Source organism: Cetorhinus maximus, chromosome 14 (genome assembly GCF_964194155.1).
Source record: "Cetorhinus maximus chromosome 14, sCetMax3.hap1.1, whole genome shotgun sequence".
Taxonomy (NCBI): Eukaryota; Metazoa; Chordata; class Chondrichthyes; order Lamniformes; family Cetorhinidae; genus Cetorhinus; species Cetorhinus maximus.
In genome coordinates this window covers 13,771,772-13,787,764 of record NC_135892.1, presented here as the reverse complement: position 1 = coordinate 13,787,764, position 15,993 = coordinate 13,771,772, and the positions used below count along the sequence as shown (strand labels likewise).

Sequence of the window (15,993 nt, the reverse complement as noted above, 5' to 3'; positions counted from 1 at the left end):
CACCTCTCCCTCCTATCTCCCTTCCCTCACCCACCTCTCCCGCATCCGTCTCTCCTCACTCACCTCTCCCTCCTATCTCCCTTCCCTCACCCACCTCTCCTGCATCCCTCTCCCCTCACTCACCTCTCCCTATCTCCCTTCCCTCATCCACTTCTCCCTCCCATCCCTCTCCACTCCCCCCTCCCTCCACCTTGTCCTCTCCCCTCCCCCCTCCCAGGTGTAATTGAAATGCTTTTTCTAAGTTGCCTCCTCTGGTTTTTCATTCTGAGAGTGAAGTCGGGAAAAATGTGAGAGTTTATCATTTCAATCCCTCGCTCCCCGGAGTATTAAAGGTCATTAGATATTTAGTTGAAATTTCATATAAACCACAATTAGTACAAAGCGAGGTTTAACTGCTAATTCTATGGGATGAGATAGGAACTTGTGGAAAGACAAGGTTGGAGCTGGGGGTGTGATGGGTACACTCCTCCCCGAGGAGCTGCTGCCTCTTTAACTCAAATACACTTATCATAAAAACACACATACCTGAGATGTTTGACAAGTTGATTCTTGTCAGGAAGATTGAGAAACTTAACAAGGAATGAGAGACGACTTTCGATGTCTTTGCTGATCAGGCCATATATTCGCCCAAAGAACCAAAATGTGTCTGTAATGCCGAACTCATTGTATAACGCTAATTCCTGTTTGAGTTCAAACCAAGTGAGTATTTAATTGATATCATACAGGAGCAATTTGGAACAAAGAAACTTCATAGGATCATACAACAGTACAGCACGAAAGGAGGCCATTCAGCCCAGCCAGTCTGCACCAGCTCTGTTAGAGAGTAATCCAGTTAATCCCACTCCCCCACTCTTTGTCTATCTCCCTGCAATCTTTTTCACCTTTAAGTATTTATCCAATTCCCTTTCGAAGGATACATTGAATCTTCACCACCTTACCCGGCAATGCATTTCAAACCCTAAACGCTCTTCGTGCAAAAGGGATTTTCCTAGTGGTTCTTCTGCCTAACATCTTAAATCAGTTCCCACTGCTGATCAGCCCTTCAGCCATTGAAACAGTTTCCCCTTATTGACTCTAGCTAAACATTTCATGATTTGGAACGCCTCTATCAAATCTCCTCTTGACCTTCTCTGCCCTAAGGAGAAGAATCCCAGGTTCTCTAGTCTCCCAGTTCTGTAAACCCCTCTGTTCTTTCTCCAAACCTTTCACATCCTTCATAAAGGGTGGTGCTCAGAGTTGGACATGACACTGTACAGTGGACACAATGAGTGTTTTAGAAAGGTTTAGTTTAACTTTTTGGTTTTTGTCCTTTCTGCTGATGTTTATTCAGGATCCCAGGTACTTTATAAACTGGTCTATTAACTTGTCCTGCCTGCTTCAAGAACTTGCACTCAAACACCCCCAGGTCTCTCTCTCTCTCATCTTTAAAATTGTTACCCATTTGTTTGTATTGTCTCTGCTCACTCTTCCCATCAAAATACATGACCCACTTGTATCTGCACCCACCAGAGTCACAGAATGGTCACAGCACAGAAGGGGGTCATTCGGTCTGTCATGTCTGTGCTGTGCCACTCCCCGCACTTCTCCCCTGAGCCCTACACATTCTTCCTTTACAGATAATAATCCATTCCACCTTGAAAGTCTCGATTGGCCCTGCCTCCGCCACAGTCTCAGGCAATGCTTTCCAGGTCCTAACCACTTCTTCTTCATGTTGCCATTGCTTCCTTTGCTAATTACCTTCAACCTGTGCCCTTGTGTTCTCGACCCTTCCGTGAAAGGGGGCAGTATCTCACTATCTACTCTCTCTAGAACCCCATTTTAAATCTCCTCTGAACCTTCTCTTCTCCAAGGAAAACAGTCTCAACCTCTCTAATCTATCTTCATAACTGAAATTACTCAACCCTGGAACCAGATTCTCGTGAACCTTTTCTGCGCTCTCTCCAATGCCTTCACATCCTTCCTAAAGTGCGACATGAGAATTGGACGCAATACTCCAGTTGAGGCAGAACCAGTGTTTTATACAGGTTTAACATAACTTCCTTGCTCTTGTACTCTATGCCCCTATTAATAAAGCCCAGGATGCTTTAACCATGCTGTCAACCTGCCTTGCCACCTTCAACAATTTGTGCACAAAAATACCCAGGTCCCTCTGCTCCTGCACCCCTTTTAGAATCGTACTCTTTATTTTATATTGTCTATCCATGTTCTTCCAACCAAAATGAATCACTTTCCATTTCTCTGCATTAACTTCATCTTCTACTTGTCCTCCCATTCCACCAACCTATGTCCTTTTGAATTTTTACACTATCCTCACAATTCACATTGCTTCCAAATTTTGTATTGTCCTCAAATTTTGAAATTGTGCCCTGTACACCAAGGTTTATGTCATTAATAAACATCAGGACAAGCAAGGGTCCCAACACTGACCCCTGGGGAACTCCACTACAAACCTTCCTCCAGCCTGAAAATCATCCATTAACCATTACTCTCTGCTTCCTGTCACTCAGCCAATTTCGTATTCATGTTGCTACTGTCCCTTTTATTCCATGAGCTGTAGCCTTTCTCACAAGTGTGTTGTGTGGCACTTTAACAAATGCCTTTTGGAAGTTCATGTACACCACATCAACAGCATTACCCTCATCAATCCTCTCTGTTACCTCTTCAAAGAACTTAAGCAAGTTAGTTAAACATAATTTTCCCTTAAGAAATCCAAGCTGGCTTCCCTGTTTTATGAGTACTTTCTATAACAGAATATATAATCATTGGCTGTCTGAGCCACTGAAACCAATAACCTTTTCAAAGTTTAAAGATACATGAAGATTTGTACCTGGGGCATGTATCCCACCATCCTGCCTGGTACCTCATGTCCCGGGAATGCTGGAGGTTTTCCCAGGACTGTAATTGTTCCCTTTGAGATGCATAATCTTCCCAAAGCACAACGCAAAAATGTTGTTTTCCCACAGCCACTGGGACCCAACAGTCCGTATCTATGTGAAACAGATTTATCAGTGCACACACTTCATACACATTCTGCATATCCCTGCTAACTCACTAGAATACGTTATACTGTTCACCATAACCTGGGATGCAACATGTTATGTCTTTAGACTCTTTCTGTATTAAGAACTTTAAGTAAAACATCACCACACTTCCTCTCTGCTCCTTAACGTTGGAAATGCTCCAAATCTGGAAAAAAAAAGTCAACAGAGCTAGAAGGGGGAAAGAAATTCCACCTCATTTTGACATGTTTTCTGGTGTAAAATGAAGGGAAAAATTTATCCTTATTGGGCTGTGATTTCCTGTGTCTGAGCTACACCTGAGGCGCAGTGACCTCCATATTGAGCTGGGCATGTCATAATGGCTCAGAGCCCAGGTGAAGCAGGTTTGATACAAATGGGACTAATGTCTCAGGCACTGACCCAGGACACATTGTTCAACCTTTCCGGCCTGGAATGCCCCCCATATTGGATGATTACGTGCCCTGAATTACATCAGTGGAAAAAGGGGCAGAGAATGAATTTTGAGGCCAGAACTTCTAGGTCAATTAGCTGAAAGAAGTTTTTAAAATAAATTTGTGATAATGCAACAGCAATCCTTTCAGATATAACCCAGCAGCAATACTTACATCTTCCCCTGTGACAGAGTGAGGTTAAGGTTATTGAGCACATTCAGCTTTCTATAGGACATACAGACTCCCCTACACTCAATAACAGGCTGGCTGATGTCATTGGCTGCGCCTGGATACATTGGCATAATGTCTTGTTCATCAAAACTGCTAAAGTAAAAAAGAAATTAAAGATAAATTTCATTAGAACTGGAAATAAATTAAAATATAAGGAAAGATAGTTTATGTTTCTCAGCAAGCATAAAAATGTATTTTCAATGCAGAGCAGTGAATCAAAAATTATTTCAAGTTATCAACAGTCACAGATTGTAACTCTTTCGAGTACAATCACAGTTCTTGGTTTCCGGGAGTGGGACATGAACCCACAACCCTCTGATTCAAAGGCAAGGGTGCTATGGACTGAGCCACAGCTAACACCTCAAGCAGTGAATCAAACCTGCATATTAAAGCCCAGGTTGTTAACGATCAATTATCCCATCACCCCTGATCCACAAAAGAAAGTTAAAGATCCAGCGATAATGACCTTGATTGTTTTAATTGTTAGGGCAACTTAATTTTTAAATTTTCTACACATTCATTGATTCAGTGACTGATTGTAGTTATTGTACCAATTATAGGAGACTACATCCATCTTCCTGCAGTTCTGTAACATCACAGAATCTCACAGTGCAGAAGAGGCCCTTCGGCCCATCGAGTCTGCACCGACTCGTGAGAAACACCTGACCGACCTACCTAATCCCACTTACCAGCACTTGGCCCGTAGCCTTGAATGTTATGACATGCCAAGTGCTCATCCAGGTACTTTTTAAAGGATGTGGGGCAACCCACCTCCACCACCCTCCCAGGCAGCGCATTCCAGACCGTCACCACCCTCTGGGTAAAAAAGTTTTTCCTCACATCCCCCCTAAACCTCCTGCCCCTCACCTTGAACTTATGTCCCCTCGTGACTTACCCTTCAACTAAGGGGAACAGCTGCTCCCTATCCACCCTGTCCATGCCCCTCATAATCTTGTAAACCTCAATCAGGTCGCCCCTCAGTCTTCTCTGCTCCAACGAAAACAACCCAAGTCTATCCAACCTTTCTTCATAACTTAAATGTTTCATCCCAGGCAACATCCTGGTGAATCTCCTCTGCAACCCCTCTAGTGCAATCACATCCTTCCTATAATGTGGCGACCAGAACTACACACAGTACTCCAGCTGTAGCCTCACCAAGGTTCTATACAATCCAACATGACCTCCCTACTTTTGTAATCAATGCCTCGACTGATAAAGGCAAGTGTCCCAAATGCCTTTTTCACCACCCCTCTAACATGCCCCTCCGTCTTCAGAGATCTATGGACACGCGCGCCAAGGTCTCTTTGTTCCTCAGAACTTCCTTGTCAAATTATTCCTTCCAAAGTGTATCACCTCACACTTTTCAGAGTTAAATTCCATCTGCCACTTATCTGCCCATTTGACCATCCCGTCTATATCTTCCTGTAGCCCAAGACACTGAACTTCACTGTTAACCACCCAGCCAATCTTTGTGTCATCTGCAAACTTACTAATCCTACCCCCAACATAGTCATCTATGTCGTTTATATAAATGACGAATAATAGGGGACCCAGCACCGATCCCTGTGGTACGCCACTGGACACTGGCTTCCAATCACTAAAGCATCCTTCTGTCATCACCCTCTGTCTCCTACAACTAAGCCAATTTTGAATCCACCTTATCAAATTACCCTGTATCCCATGTGCATTTGCCTTCTTTACAACTCTCCTATGTGGGACCTTGTCAAAGGCTTTGCTGAAGTCCATGTAAACTACATCAACTGCACTACCCTCACCTACACACCTGGTCACCTCCTCAAAATATTCAATCAAATTTGTTAGGCATGACCTCCCTCTGACAAAGCCATGCTATCCCTGATCAAACCTTGCCTCTCCAAGTGGAGATAGATTCTCTCCTTCAGAATTTTCTCCAATAGTTTCCCTACCACTGACGTGAGACTCACTGGTCTGTAGTTCCCTGGCTTATCTCTACAACCCTTCTTAAATAGCGGAACCAAATTAGCTGTTCTCCAGTTCTCTGGCACCTCCCCTGTGGCCAGAGAGGAATTAAAAATTTGGGTCAGAGCCGCTGCGATCACCTCCCTTGCCTCCCTCAGCAGTCTGGGACACAAATCACCTGAACCTGGAGATTTGCCCACTTTTAAGCCTGCCAACACCTCCAATACCTTGTCAGTCCCTATATCAATTTGCTCAAGAACCTCGCAGTCTCTCTCCCCGAGTTCCATACCTTCATCCTCATTCTCTTGGGTGAAGACAGAAGTGAAGTATTCGTTCAACACTCTAGCAATGTCCTCTGGCTCCAACCATAGATTGCCCTCTTGGTCCCTAATGGGCCCTACTCTTTCCCTGGTTTCCTCTTCCCATTGATATACTTTGGAATATCTTGGGATTTTCCCTACTTTTACCAGCCAGAGCTTTCTCATATCCCCTCTTTGCTCTCCTAATTGCTTTCTTAACATCCTGGATGTTATAAATATGGGTATAGGGTGAGAAAGTGGAGTTATGGGAGAAGATCAGCCATGTTCTTGTTGAATGGTGGAGCAGGTTCGAGGGGCTCCTCCTTCTCCTATTTCTTATGTTCTTAATTCAAAACCAGTGCATTTACTGTCAAAGGGCCATTGCCACCATTTAACAGGGCAGAAATCCAGTCTATAGCATCAACACCTCATTCTAATGAGAGGGAAAGGGTCAGTGTTACTGTTGTGAGCTATCTCACTACTGACAGCTCCACCAAGTGGTTTGATTGCCTATTGCATGTGCAGCACTCACATATTCTGCAATTCATGCTCATTTTCATTTTTGGTTTTGCAGCGGCCCACACCTTCTGTTCTCTCTCTTCTGCTGACCCTTCACCCAGTTTTACAGAGCCTATCAGAAGCTGCAAACAACCTGCACAACAGGGAGACAGTTCCTCAGTGATGTGGAGGAATCAAACCACGGACAATGCTCGACATCTCCAGGCAAGGGGTTTTCTCCTCTTACACAGCCTCGGGAGCTGCTCAATCCCTCTCTGGTGCCACTCATATTCCCGATAGGGGCATTATCATGCGGTTGTAGCCAGGACTACGTGATAAGTGGCACACTAAAGCCTGGAGCAGCCACTGCAAAGGCTCAATGGGGAAAGGTCACAGTGTAAGGCTCACCCACTAGGGTACCCTAAGGGGCTGGAAACCATGTTAATGCCCTCAGGCTGTAGGCAACAGAGATTGCCTGATATGAAATGTAAATGAAAGTTGTAAATATAAGCTGTGATTGTTAGTGTAATGAGGCAACTCAGAGACTCACATATAGAGAGAAGTTGAACTGTATCGCATTTGATGTAATGTCAGACTTGAACTGTTATGTAATGTACTTTTACAAATTTTATGAATAAAGTATATTCTTTGAAGAAACTATTATCTTGTGACTGGAAGCTGCTTCATAAATTCAGAAATATTTTAAACTGATTTGGATATTTGCTTTTAAGAAAGATTTTGAAAATGATATTGTTGGTTGATAATCACTGACCCTGCACAGACTCTCCTGAACTCACTCAAGTTCTGCATGTTACTGAGGCAAAACAGCTTCACAAAACCAGCCAAGTATCTGCCCAGGAATTGTTTCTTCAAACCCAAGATTGAAAATTCAGACTCTGTTTACAAATCTGTCCAGAAATTACTGGCGTTGATCTTCATGTAAAAAATGATCTTATTTATGACCTCATTTCACCCAGCTCACAACGATCACTTCCAAACCTTTTCTCTGTTTCAGTCTCGGGATGAAATCCTTCGGCTCCCCTTATTCCAAATGTTCATTAATGTTTGGGGGAATTACATGTTTCTGTTTTTTTTTGGTTTTATCTGACTCCTTGGACGGTTCCCAGAGAACTGAACCAGGTAATATTTCACTGAGAACTCCTGGTCACAGCTGCAGAGGTAGCTGCCTGTACAAGCCCTTCACTCTCCTGTTCATGTACTCTCACCCGCTGGGTAGGCCCTCCCTCCGCATCATTCATTGTTACTCAGCTCCTTCCTCCGCTGATGAAATGGCGCCATCCACCTCGTATCCCTCCGACATTGTAAGAAAAAGTGTGCTTACGACAGGTGTCAGGTAGCAAATACAATTTGAGAACCGAGCTGAATATAGAAGGTTCAGAAGGGATGTGAAAAAGCAAACACGAGAAGCAAAGAGGGATTATGAACAAAGACTGGCAGCTAACACAAAAGGAAATCCCAAAGTATTCTATAAGCACATCGATAGTAGAAGGATGGTAAAAGGAGGAGTAGACCGATTAGGGACCAAAAAGGGGATTTACACAGAGGTAAGAGGCATTAAATGAATCCTTTGCATCTGTCTTTACCAAGCAGGTAGATACTGCCCAGGTCATGATGACAGAGGAGGAAACTTAGTCACTAGAAGGGTTTAAAATAGATAAGGAGGAGGTATTGGATAAGCTGTCAGTACTTAAAGTTGATAAGGCACCGGGACCGGATGAGATGCATCCAAGAGTATCGAAGGAAGTGAGAGTGGAAATTACAGAGGCACTGGCAAAAATCTTTCAATGTTCCCTGGATTCGGGGGAGGTGCCGGAGGACTGGAGAATTGCAAACATTACGTCCTTGTTCAAAAAAGGTTGTAAAGATCTGCCCGGCAATTACAGACCAGTCAGTTTAACTTTGGTGGTGGGGAAACTTCTAGAAACAATTATCCGGGATAGAATTAAGAGTCACTTGGAAAAATTTGGATTGATTTGGAAGAGTCAGCATGGATTTGTTAAAGAAAAATCATGTCTAACTAACTTGCTGGAGTTTTTTGAAGAGGTAACAGATGGTTGATGAGGGCAAGGTAGTTGATGTGGTATATATGGACTTCCAAAAGACATTCGATACTGTGCCAGACAACAGACATGTGAGGGAAGTTATAGGTCATGGAATAAAAGGGACAGTAGCAATGTGGATACAAAATTGGCTGAGGGATAGAGGAAATAGAGGGTAATGGTTAATGGGTATTTTTCGGGCTGGGAGAAGGTTTGTAGTGGACTTCCCCAAGGGTCAGTATTGGGACCCTTGCATTTCCTGATATATATTAATGGTCTAGATCTTGGTGTGCAGGGGATAATTTCAAAGTTTGCGTATGACACAAAACTTGGGAGAATTGTAAACTGTGAGGAGGACAGTGTAGAACTTCAAAAGGACATTGACACATTGGTGGAGTGGGCAGATAGGTGGCAGATGAATTTCAATGCAGAGAAGTGTGAGGTGAGACACTTTGGTACAAAGAACATGGAGAGACAGTGTAAAATAAAGAATACTATTCTAAAGGGTGTGCAGGAGCAGAGAGACCTGGGAGTATATGTACATAAGTCATTAAAGGTGGTAGGACAGGTAGAAAGAGCTGTTTCTACAGCATACAGTATTCTAGGCTTCATTAATAAGGGCATACAGTACAAGAGCAGGGAAGTTATGATGAATTTATATACAACACTGGTTAGACCACAGCTGGAGTAACGTGTACAGTTCTGGGCGCCACACTGTAGGAGGGATGTGAACACATTGGAGAAAGTGCAGAAGAGGTTTACGAGAATGGTTCCAGGGATGAGACACTTCAGTTATAAGGAAAGATCGGAGAAGTTGGGATTGTTTTCCTGAGAGTGAAGGCTAAGAGGAGACTTGATAGATGTTATCAAAATCTTGAAGGGTCTGGACAGAGTAGATAGTGAGAAACTGTTTCTGCTCGTAAACGGATTGAGAACCAGATGGCACAGTTTTAAAGCGTTTTGCAAAAGAAGCAAACACGAGGTGAGAGAAAACTTTTCCACACAGCGAGTAATTAGGGTTTGGAATGCATTGCCTGGAATTGTGGTGGAGGCAGGTTCAACTGAGGCATTCCAGAGGGCATTGGATGATTATTTAAATAGAAACAATGTGCAGGGTTACTGGAGAAAGGCAGGAGGTTGGCACTAAGTTAAAATGCTCAGAGACACGATGGGCCAAATGGCCTCCTTCTACACAGTAACGATTCTTGGATTCTGTATCTATTGGACAGCTACAGTGGTCCAAAGGGTTTCCTGTAGCTGTCAGTTCCCCTCCCCCACCCCTTGAATAATCCTCGACCCTCCTTCAACACAATCCCTTTGTCTGAACTCTCGTATTAGAAAACCACTTCCTGCAGAGTCCAATCCACAATCCTATCTGGTGTGGGCAATTCCTGTTTTTGCACAGATATGCAACAACTTGCATTTATGTAGCACCTTTAATGTAATAAAACACCTCAAGGTGCTTCACAGGAGCAATTACCAACCGAGCCACAAACGCTTGGTCAAAGGGATGGGTTTTAAGGAGCGTCATAATGAGCTGAGTGAGGTGGTGGGGGTGGGGGGGCGGTTAGGGAGGAACATACAGAACTTAGAGCCCAGGCAGCTGAAGGCATGGCCGCCGGTGGCGGAACAATTCAAATTGGGGATGCTCAAGAGGCCAGGATGAGAGTGTCGATATCTTGGGAGGTTATGGGGCTGGAGGTGATTACAGAGAAAGGGAGGGGCGAGGCCATGGAGGGATTTGAAAACAAGGATGAGACCAGGTGTAAATTGTGGTGCCCGTGGAAACTCTGAGGGTTCAGGAGACAGGCAAACATACGAATTAAGAGAAGTAGGCCACTCGGCCCCTCAAGCCTACTCTGCCATTTGATAAGACCATGTGGCCTCAACTCTACTTTCCTGTCATTCATGATGACTATTCAGACTGCACACACACATCAGCAACCTTCCCTCTACTGTCAGCCCTTGGCATTCACCTTTTATGTTAATGGTGTTCATCTGAAATCGCACTAGCACCAAAATGCTTGCAAGACACACATCGCTTCACATGGCTATTAACTTAAGGGAAAAACATTCCTGTTTGGGAACACCTTAAGATTTATGTGAGGCTAAACATTGGTTATTGACAGTCTCACACTGACACAGTGGACGGGGGCTGAGATTCCCACTTTGCTCAAATGTAGAACAGCACGGAGATACCACTGGAATACAGAGCCAGCCTTGTGAGACACGACTGACGCTGGAAGACAGGACTGACACTGGAAGACAAGACTGACACTGGATGACAGGGCTGACACTGGATGACAGGGCTGACACTGGAAGACAGAACTGACATTGGAAGACAGGGCTGACACTGGAAGACAGAACTGACATTGGAAGATAGGACTGACACTGGAAGACAGGGCTGACACTGGAAGACAGAACTGACATTGGAAGATAGGACTGACACTGGAAGACAGGGCTGACACTGGAAGACAGAACTGACATTGGAAGATAGGACTGACACTGGAAGACAGGGCTGACACTGGAAGACAGGACTGACACTGGAAGACAGGGCTGACACTGGAAGACAGAGCCATTCTTATAAGAAAGAACTGACACTGGAAGACAGGACTGAATCTGGATGACATAACTGACACTGGAAAACAGGGCTGACACTGGAAGACAGGACTGGCACTGGAAGACAGGGCTGACACTGGAAGACAGGGCTGACACTGGAAGACAGAGCCAGCCTTGTGAGACACAACTGACATTGGATGACAGGGCTGACACTGGAAGACAGGGCTGACACTGGAAGACAGGACTGGCACTGGAAGACAGGACTGGCACTGGAAGACAGGGCTGACACTGGAAGACAGGGCTGACACTGGAAGACAGAGCCATTCTTATAAGACAGAACTGACACTGGAAGACAGGACTGAATCTGGATGACATAACTGACACTGGAAAACAGGGCTGACACTGGAAGACAGGACTGGCACTGGAAGACAGGGCTGACACTGGAAGACAGGGCTGACACTGGAAGACAGAGCCAGCCTTGTGAGACACAACTGACACTGGATGACAGGGCTGACACTGGATGACATAACTGACATTGGAAGACAGGACTGACACTGGATGACATAACTGACACTGGAAGGCAGGGCTGACAATCAATGACAGGGCTGACACTGGATGATGGGGCTGACAATCGATGACAGGACTGTCTCTGGAAGACAGAACTGACACCGGATGACAAGGATGACACTGGAAGGCAGGGCTGACACTGGATGACAGGGCTGACATTGGATGACAGGACTGGCAATGGATTGACAAGACTGACACTGGATGACAGGACTGACACTGGAAGACAGAAATGACACTGGAAGACAGGGCTGACACTGGAAGACAGACCTGACACTGGAAGACAGGACTGAATCTGGATGACATAACTGACACTGGAAAACAGGGCTGACACTGGATGACATAACTGACACTGGAAAACAGGGCTGACACTGGATGACATAACTGACACTGGAAGGCAGGGCTGACAATCAATGACAGGGCTGACACTGGAAGACCGCACTGACACTGGATGATGGGGCTGACAATCGATGACAGGGCTGTCTCTGGAAGACAGAACTGACATCGGATGACAGGGATGGCACTGGAAGGCAGGGCTGACATTGGATGACAGGACTGGCAATGGATTGACAAGACTGACACTGGATGACAGGGCTGACACTGGATGACAGGGCCGACACTGGATGACAGGCCTGACAACTTTGTTCTTGCTAAAGCAGATCACTGTCATGTTGTTCAAGGATCTACTTCTGTATAATTCCTGTGACAATGAACTGACTGCTGGGTGGGGTAGAACGGGAATAATGCTGCAGAATGTCACAGAAACAATTGACAGTTTGAATACAGTGCTCACTGAGGACATTAAAACGCTGCTGAACTTTGACAATGATATCCTGTGTCACCTCAAACAGCAGGAGAATCGCTCATACAATGAGAACTGATGATATTCATCTGGATAGATCTTCCATGGAAAACCCCATATTGTTTCAACCAGCAGGAGCTGATGACATTTGTCTGGACTTTGCGTGGAATCAACTAAATGGACATTGGAACAACAGGAAGTGTGTTTTGACATGTTTGAGTTAAATTATTATAAAAGATGAGCAGCTCTGAGTATCTGGGCTGCAGTTGGAAGGAGGGTCAGGGCTGGACTCAGGCCTACATTCTACACCGGACAGATCAGCCATGTTGGGGATTTTAAGTTTCAGCCATGTCGTAGTGATATTGGTTTGAGGGTTTGGTGAAGGTTTGGGGCGTAAACGTGGTGTTTTTTGCCGGTACCTTGTAACTTGTTTCAGCCATATCTTGGTGATATGGGTCTGAGGATGTTTTCTTGAGGTTTCAGGACAGGACGTGGCGTTTTGCTTGTGTTTTTATAAGTTTAAACCCAAGCCGGGGGGATTTTGTGTGGCGTTAGCATTTTTGTAAGCTTCACAAAGACTTTGTGTCGGGTAGTACTGGGAATAGGTTGTTTTAAATTTTGTACTGTGGGGTTGTGGGTGATTAAGTAAAGCAATTGTGAATAATCAGAGGAAACTTGTCTCACCGGTCATTCTGTTCAAGCCATACACTTGTAAATCTGGTGTCACGAACTTGAGTGTGGGGAGGGTTGATGAGGGAACCCCTAGAACAACTTCCCTCAGTTCTATATCTTACTCATAATCTATATTCTCCAGCTCTGGTTTCCTGTGCATTCTCTCACTGGTAGCAGATCCTTCTGGGACTCGCTTTATAAACCTCTTTGTTGTCCTGCATCTCTCTCCACCTTAAAAAGCCTCCTAGAAGCCGATGATACAACTGTTCTCTCCACCTTCCCCTCCAGTCTCCCTCCTTCCACCTTGTCACAACTCTGAAGTACTTGAGAAAGACTTCTCTATGCTAAAAACATGATAATTACTGTAAAAGGGATTGAAGAAAACCATTGTACTTTTATTGAAGCACATTTAATGTCCACTTATAATTTCAGCATTTTGGGAAAGACTCCTTCTGCATTTACTTCCTTATTGAAGCTGTTTTATTTCAGAAAGCCTTCAGCTTATATTTTGTTTTCTCCGACTCAGAGCTGATGCCTAATATTATTTTATTTGCAATCATTTCTAACAAAGGAGATTTTATAAATTATCCTCAATTTCTTCCCGTCCATCCAATGGAAGTATTGCTTCAAGAAGTTGATTTTGCTCTACCATTTTGCCTCGTACAAAGCTGCAGAGTGACATTTAACAACATTCTGGACCTCTTGAACATTCCCGATATCCATCACTCCACCATTGGCGGCTGTGCCTTCAGCTTCCTGGGCCCTAAGCTCTGGAATTCCCTCCCTAAACCACTCGGCCTCTCTCTCCAAATCTAAAACCTTCATGATTTTAAACACCTCTATCAAATCTTTGCTTAACTTCCTCTGCTCTAAGGAGAACAACCCCAGCTTCTCCAATTCATCTATGTAACTGTAATCCCTCATCCCTGGAACTATCCTAGAATAGGCAGGAGTTTTTTTATCCTGCCCATACCATGTTCTACAGCAGCAAGGGTGACACACTGCAAATCTATTATTTGATTGAAGCAACAGATCAGTTAAACACTTCCACAAACCACAATAACAGATAACGCAGGTCAGTTCCCATTAGAGAAGAGAGAGTTTTCAGATTGGGGTTTATATCTGTCTTTGGAACTATTAACTCAGTCTACACTGCTCCCTGTGCATACAACAGATTATTTGCTCACCCACAAAACAATGTGTAAAACAATGCTTCCTTTGTCACTTGTAGCTGTAGAATATACCAACCACAGCTTCTAATTTAGCAACTACTCTGAACACAGTGCATTTCTCAGTTCCTTCATAGTTTTACTCAGTCACAGCACCAACTTTAAAAAAAATTCAGACTCTATCTATCTACATTATGTTGATAATTAATGCATAGTTCATACTTCTTGTAGCATCTATTGGGAAAATTAATGTGAGGTTTTTGTCAAAAGTTTTTGAGAATTCTAAATATACAAAGTCTGACATCAATAAGCAACCTCTTTACTTCCTTAAAGAATTCAACCCGGTCTGTAAAACATAACCTGATTCTGCTTTGTAAACTACATCCCTAATAATAAATCCCTATTATTAATAACATAATAATAATTCCTTCTCTGCCAGCCTGGGAGCACTGAATAGCAAAGGACGGGTGGCAAATTTCCTGGCTCTAAGTGGGTTGCCCTTTTTGAATGTCCAAACAATATGAGTCTCTCTTCAGTCAACAGGAACACTCCCAGGCTCCGGTGAAGTGGTGGATGTTGGAGCAAGGGGTGAACCCTAACACAGCTCCCGTAACCTCAGTAATCTCGGTCCACCTAATCTGAGGCTTCTTATCCTGTGCCAGATTAGATTTGCACCTACTTTTACATTTACAACATTGTGGTCATTGCGCACCGCAGTAACAGTTACAGAATATTTATGGTAACGGTACAAGGGAACAGACTGATGTAAACCAGTCCCATTTAAAACTCCACCTGAAACTGTCCTGACGAATCTTTTAACCCTCTTCGACTTCCAGTATCAATGAAAAATGGTTTACTAATCTGTCAGACTCTTTGAATTGATCTTTTCAGTGCTCTGAAAGTAACTTCTCATCATTTTAAGGCGAGTAATGTTTATATCCTCTTGAAAATTTGCTTTCTTTTCACCTGCAAATGTATTTCTCCTAAAATCTGAGCAGTTATATTTAACAAGACGACTGCTGAGCACTTGTCAGATTCTTTCACACATTTTCTTTCCCGTTTCATCATTTATCACAAATAATGGTTTGGTAAGTGCGAGAATTACACAGCCTCATAAATACCGTCGGTGCACAACATCTGCAGTGGTAGGAAGTCACCGGACGCAGGCTTGTTCCGTTGTTTGCACCTTAACAAGAATTCCAGGCTTTGCGTTACTCGGGACTTTGGATTTTAAGCCCCGTGATGGCGTTTCTCAGAAACTTCAGCAGCTCCAGTGAGATTCCGCCTGTGGAGCTGCACTACTCTGTTGCCTCCACCACAATAAAACCGGGCCCAGAACAGGAACTCTCACTTATTCAGGTCTAAGCTTGTATGCATCACAGGATACAATGAAGCGTACATCACTCTGATATTGTGTGTGTGTGTGTGTCTTATGTCCTGTGGATCCTATTTCACAGGTGGTTTAACTCTGAGCACCAGAGTTTCAGCATTTCTCAACTGCAGGACACAATTCTAAACAGCAAACATAAAAATAATTATACCGAGAGGGAGTTCACCCCTTCACTGGCTAATGTTGATGTGCATTAACTCTATCTGTGCCTTTCCAATTTGCCTTTCTGAGGACATCGAGCTACCTTGTGCTCGAGAAATGTTTGCAGCCCAGAATTCCAAAAGTGGAAACTCACAGAAATCATTTTCGTAATGGCTGCAGCTTTTCTATAATTTTCGTACCAGCCTCAAACATTTCACG

At 44.0% G+C, this 15,993-nt stretch overlaps 1 protein-coding gene across 2 annotated transcripts in view; it reads right to left on the bottom strand.

Moving 5' to 3' along the window:
• abch1 (ATP-binding cassette, sub-family H, member 1) overlaps positions 1 to 15,561 on the bottom strand; it is an 84,645-nt gene extending 69,084 nt beyond the window's left edge. The window contains exons 1-4 of one of the 2 annotated variants that reach the window (XM_078556522.1): positions 15,365 to 15,561; positions 3,626 to 3,775; positions 2,828 to 2,987; positions 526 to 680 (exon numbers count right to left, since the gene is read on the bottom strand). In XM_078556522.1, the coding sequence (XP_078412648.1) occupies positions 526 to 680; positions 2,828 to 2,987; positions 3,626 to 3,753 (443 nt within the window). In that variant the 5' untranslated portion in view covers positions 3,754 to 3,775; positions 15,365 to 15,561. The remainder of the gene's footprint in view (positions 1 to 525; positions 681 to 2,827; positions 2,988 to 3,625; positions 3,776 to 15,364) is intronic. The other variant, XM_078556523.1, reaches the window with a different exon arrangement.
• Between the last annotated feature and the right edge of the window lie 432 nt (positions 15,562 to 15,993).